This window comes from Phaethon lepturus, unplaced genomic scaffold (assembly GCF_000687285.1).
Source record: "Phaethon lepturus isolate BGI_N335 unplaced genomic scaffold, ASM68728v1 scaffold20798, whole genome shotgun sequence".
In the NCBI taxonomy this organism is placed as follows: Eukaryota; Metazoa; Chordata; class Aves; order Phaethontiformes; family Phaethontidae; genus Phaethon; species Phaethon lepturus.
Window position 1 is genome coordinate 710 of NW_010557151.1, and position 5,537 is coordinate 6,246.

General features: G+C 50.7%; 1 protein-coding gene across 1 annotated transcript in view; it reads right to left on the reverse strand.

The window, feature by feature from the left end:
- Positions 1-4,602: 4,602 nt before the first annotated feature.
- ARID3B (AT rich interactive domain 3B (BRIGHT-like)) overlaps positions 4,603-5,537 on the reverse strand; it is a 28,775-nt gene continuing 27,840 nt past the window's right edge. Inside the window, exon 8 of the mRNA XM_010292702.1 lies at positions 4,603-4,924. Coding sequence (XP_010291004.1) covers positions 4,770-4,924 — 155 coding nt within the window. The 3' untranslated portion in view covers positions 4,603-4,769. The remainder of the gene's footprint in view (positions 4,925-5,537) is intronic.

The window sequence follows — 5,537 nt, forward strand, 5'->3', positions numbered from 1 at the left end:
AGTTCCTCTCCGACTGCCGAACTGGTTCAATGACTGGAAAAAAAGACCATCAAGTGCTGCGTAAATAACAAAACCCTTAGGAAGTATTAAATGTGCTTTTTGCTGCCCTTGGGCAACACCCGGGAAAGGATATCCAGTGTAACTCGTCTGTTTAATGACCACAGAGGACGGAACTGCATCACGCCAGACCAGGTTTACAGCCCAGTTCTCCCCAGCAAGGTACAAACCGGGAGCATAAATACCTGCAAGGACACAGACCTCACCTAGGCTGACCAAGCCCCCGGGAATACTTTCTCTGTGACAAAGAAGGGGCCCAGAAATCTTTAACTCACAATTTAGCGAAAGAGCGCGGTCGCAAATCAGGCTTGCGGGGTCACCGTGTTGAAGAGGTAGAAGTTTATTGGAATATAAACATTCAGATAACGTGTAAGATAGAAAAAACCCAACAACAACATATACAGACACTTGTTGGAAGGAGACGTTGAGGTATTTATCCACCGCCTAGGCTATCACATTTTTTTATTTATGTCTTTTTTTTTTTAATTTTTTTTTTTTTTAAATAGGTAAGAAAACTAGTAGCAAGGCTGCTGCAGCTGTTTGGTGAAAACATCTGATCTGAATCCATTTGGAGCACACACACACACACACACGCAGCGGCCAAAAGGACTTGGGTGTGACACGTTCACATTCACTTTGGGAGCCGAGCAGGCACGTAGCCTCCCCCTCGCTTCTTCCCCCTTTCCCAGCTCGCAAGCTTTGTGCCTTCCCAGCATAAACTGGGATCTGCTGGAAGAGGACAAGCAGGTTTGGTTTTTGGTTTGGGGTTTTTTCCCCCAGCTGGGCAGTAAACCCAGTTGGCAAATCTCCCCCGGAAACAGGAGCATGGAGGCTGGGGGGGCTTTTTTTCTTTCTTTCTTTTTTTTTTTTTTTGTTTGTTTTTGGCTGCTCGCTGCAAAACCTTTGCTGGTCTGGAGTTGAAAGAGAATTAGCCACACTGCAAAGCGGAGCAACTTCACACGAGGAACAGTCCTACCCGCAGTATCAAAACCCCTGAGTACTATACAATCGAACACGGTCGAGTGAAATGAAGCGGAGCCGCGGAGAAAGGGGCAGATCCGCCACCCTTGCTCAGCCTTCCCCGGCTCCCGGCTCCTCCGCCCCGTCTCTGCTGCTGGTTTCCATAACCCTGTCCCCAAAGCCTGGCAGCTCAGTAGGAGATCTGGAGCTCAGCAAAACACGCATTAAGCCAACTGCCAGTATCAAAGCCAGGCTTAGGGAAAGGGTTACTCTTCACAGTCTGAATGGCTGGTCCTCGTCATCGGGTACTGAGAAAAGGACCAGTTTTATTGTTGCAGCTTATTTTTACTGAGGTATCTGTTACGCATCCCGACTTGATTCATTCCCTGAATTGGATACAAAACAATCTGTTAGTCCCTGTCTACTTCCAGTCTAGTTGTGTAAAGCTTATAAACATTAATACTCTAGTAGTGTCAAAGCTGTTTAGCAGTTCAGTGATTCGAGTGCCTTTCTGTGCAAGAAAACACAATGTTAGCATGTGATACATAAGCAAAACCACCCATTACTAACCTCTGCTCCCCAGGACCAGAGAAGAAAGCATAAGGAAAAGCAAAAAGTCCCCCAGTCCCACTCGTAGGAAACAGCCCCCAAACCCACCCCCAAATAAAGACAAAACCAAAAGAAAACAAAAAAGGGGAAAAAAAAAAACCCAACCCTAAACCCCAAAACAATCTGAATGAGCCCCAGAGTCTGGAAAATCCTCTCGGAGCCTGCTGCGAGGATGAAATGCCGTGGAGGCCTGCGGGATCTGCCAAGCAAACGCCCTGCAGCCAAGAGCAGCACGGCTTCCCCGTGGTCGTTACTCCAGCTAAAAGCAACCGGAGAGGGGACATCTGTGGAGCAGCATCTATCTCGGGACATGCGCCTTCTCAGCCACCCTCTCTCTTCCTCCCACCATGTCCTCCCACGCCGTCGGGCAGCAGGATAACTCAAGTCGCAGCGTATAAACTAACACAGAGAGAGCAGAGAGCCTCTTGCAACCAGGAGCTCCTGCCTACAGTTTACACAAGCCTTAGCACAAGTGCTCGGCTCTCAAGGACAGAGCAGCAGCCCAGCCAAGTAGTGCTTGGAGAATCTGACATTTGAAAGTTTAAAGGAAGAATTATTTAGTTTTCCATGTACATTTTAAGCCCAATCCTCCGGCTGCTGACAGGGCTCTTCCTGGGGTGGTATCTGACCTGGTGTTTTTGAAAGCCATGCTCTTTTCAGTAGTATAAAATAAACAGCATCTGGGAGCGACGGGGAGCGCACCACAGCTAACCAGAGGTACTACAGGAGGGCATCTCCCCCGGGACTGTAAAGTCTCACAGAGTTACTAGGACAGGTTCAAGTTGCTCACAGAAATGACTGGGCAGGGAAGGGACAGCTTCTAGGCTGAGCCTGGGCTCAGCGGCACAGGCAGGCACAACCTGTAACAGCAACAGCGCCTCGAGCCCCCGTTCTGCACGGAGCTAAATGCTCCCAACAGCTCTGCTCGCCTGCGGGAGCAGAGAGAGTGAACTTCTCATACGGGTACGACACACGGCGACTCACCTACCACTCTCCAGGAGACTGATTTTTAGCAGGCAGAAACTCTGGAGTGACCTTTTTTTACTTAGATCGTAATATATCTACTAGCTCGGGTAGTTATTACAGAGGCACAGGTGGAAAAAAAAATAAAATAACCAAACTAGAATACCGTAGCCACCTTCCTGCAGGATGCCTGGCCAATCTGTAGTGTAAGCAGTGCTGTCACCTCCTGGCTGCGCTTCAGCAGCTTTGCTCAAGGTAAGCACAGATCCTGGAGCTTGGGATAAAATAACAGGGACTTCGGAGACACCCTCGTGTCCAACATGAAGGACAGACCTTCTAAGTCAGCAGTCACTCTTGCTCTCTTTTCCTACCTCTACCTGTCCTCCTGTGTCATGCACATGTCCTGGGACAATGCTGTTCAGCTTGTCTCCTGCTAGCCTAAAGGGTGGGGAAGCCACTGCTCCTTTGCTCAGCTTTTCTTTCTGTCTTTGGTGATACAATTAAAAATAAAAATAAAAAAAATAAACACAATGTCAGCAAAACCACATATAAAAAACAAGCGATAAGATATGCCAATACTTCCTGAAGAGGTTAAAAAAAACCCCCAAAACAAACAAACAAACAAAAAAAAAACCAACCCCAACAACAAGTACATATCTGAGGTATTTCATCTGCTCAAAAAAACCTGACTTGGGCCTGGAGGATGGGGAGGACGTCACCAGGGCAGGATGGTGCTTGGACCCGATCTCCAGGCTGGGGAAAGCGCACGTGGAAAAGGCCAGCAGGAGGAGAGGGGACAGAATGAGGCCACCCGAGCAGGAGCCAAGTTCCTGGAGTCACTAAGTCAGCTTGGTTGGCTCCAGGCACAGGACAGCCATAGCCAGCCTTTGTTTGCTTTCAGCTGGAGGTTTGAGGGGAAAGGGCAAGGAAGGGCTTGATTTCCTTTTCTCTGCTTCCACCCAGGAGAGCAAAAGGTCTTGCTCAACTGAGAGCCGCTTTCTTTTCGCTCACGTTCAATTTGAAGGGGACTGGGCATCCGTAGGCTTGTTCAGAGACCGATGAAGGTACGCAGCCGTCGCGTTAACCGCAACACCTACGGACACCCCACAGCCCCACTGAATGGCATTTCAAGTATCACCTTCTATTTCCTCAGCGCACGGATGCGGAGAGCTTCCAGGGGCTACTGAAAGACGCCTTACAAGAAGGAAGTCGCTCCAGGAAGCCTGGATCAACCTAAATGACAGCCCTTTACGTGTCAAGGGGGCAGAGGATCACAACACCAAGCCAAAATAAGTTCAGGCTGTCAGGGTAAATGTCAGTGGGATGAGTTCCTCAAGGGGGAAGAGAGACAAGGTCAAGGGCATTTAAAACTTGGCTGAAAGCCTGAAGAAGGCAACAGTAGGGAAGAGGCCAGCACCAGCCAGGAGAACGAAGCAGCTGATCGAGAGGTTTTTAATGGGTCAAACGGAGCGGTGAGAAAGTCCTTCCCCTCTTGCCAAGACCTCGGAGAGGGGGAAGGAGGCTCACGAGCCAAGAGCACGTGTTCTATGGGAGGACACACGAACACCGGACCACGACAGGGCCTGAAGAAGAGGCGCGAGGCAGCTCGCCTGCTCTGCAGCCGCACGGCCTTCTGCAGCACAAGCTGTGGGAGGACGGGGGCAAGTCACCCCGCCGGCTCTTAGGATTGTCAATACACGGAGTTGTTTTGTGGGAAGAGTCCTTGTGGCTACTGGTTCGAGGAGAACCAAGTTTCCCTGCCCCAACTCCAGCTCTTTCCACCTGCCTTGGTGACGTCTCGGCCATCTCTCAACCCGCAGCTCCTAGAGATGATCCCTGATTGAAAAACGCCAGGCATGCCCCCTCCCCACCTCCATGTCCCACCCCCCAACAGGAACACAGCAAACCCTGGGAGGAGGAGGAAGAAAACAAAAAGCAAAAGGGAGGAAGAAAGGGGAGAACAAAGAAAAAGGCTGGACAAAGAGACGATGAAGAAAAACTCGCTGGCATGGAAAGGTTTCAGCATCATCATCATCATCATCTTGCTGTTGGCCAACCACAAAAGCAGGTTCCTTGAGATGAGGTAATCTGTGCGACTCCTTCCCGGCTCGCTCCCCGCCAAGAGCAGAGAGGAAGAGCTGCCGGAGGCCAGTGTGAGAGACAGCAGGCTCCACCGTCCATCAGAGAGACCAGCTGGTGGAGGGCTCTGCGCTGGGGGTTCCCCGGGATGAGGTAGGGCTGGGAGAGCAGTGGGAGCTGCTGCTGCTGCTGCAGGAACTTTGGGTGCTGGAGCCTGCGATGAGATGGACGACTGGCTTCTGGGCAAAGAGCACTCCTGCAAGGCAGAGAGAGGTAATGAGGAGGGCTACTGGGACTGTGGGGTGGCATGGCTGAGAAGGATAGGGCGCAGAGCAAAGGGAAGTCTATCCAACCCCAGAGATCTCATCCCAGCGGAAGGAGGCTCGGTGCAAAACAAGCAGGCTTGGAGACAGATCAGTGATGACCAGGGTATAAGAAGGGATCCCCCGGGGCTTGCTCTGGCAGCCTCTGTCACAGAGGCCCGAAAGATCCCAAATGGCTTCAACACCTCTGGAGGAAAGAAGCAACTTTCTGTGGTAGGTATCGCACTGCAGTGCCAGGACTCCCGCATGGGCTCTGTCCAAGGACGCAGGAACGGGACCTGCAGGGGTCAGTCGGCTTGAGCAGAGTACAGGGGACAACAGCAATTCCTGCTTCCCAGAGATGTGTGAGGAAAAGCTGAGTAAAGCCACTCCTCAGCAGAAGAGGGGTAATATTCCTTCCTGCTAACACTTCTGTAGTATTTTTAAAATCTAAGGGAAGGGGTTTCTAACAACCACCACCACCACCAGGAAAGGGCATTAATCTTGACTGCCTAGGACCAAAAAAAAAAAAAAAAACCCAAAACACAGAAAGAAAAAATCATCTCC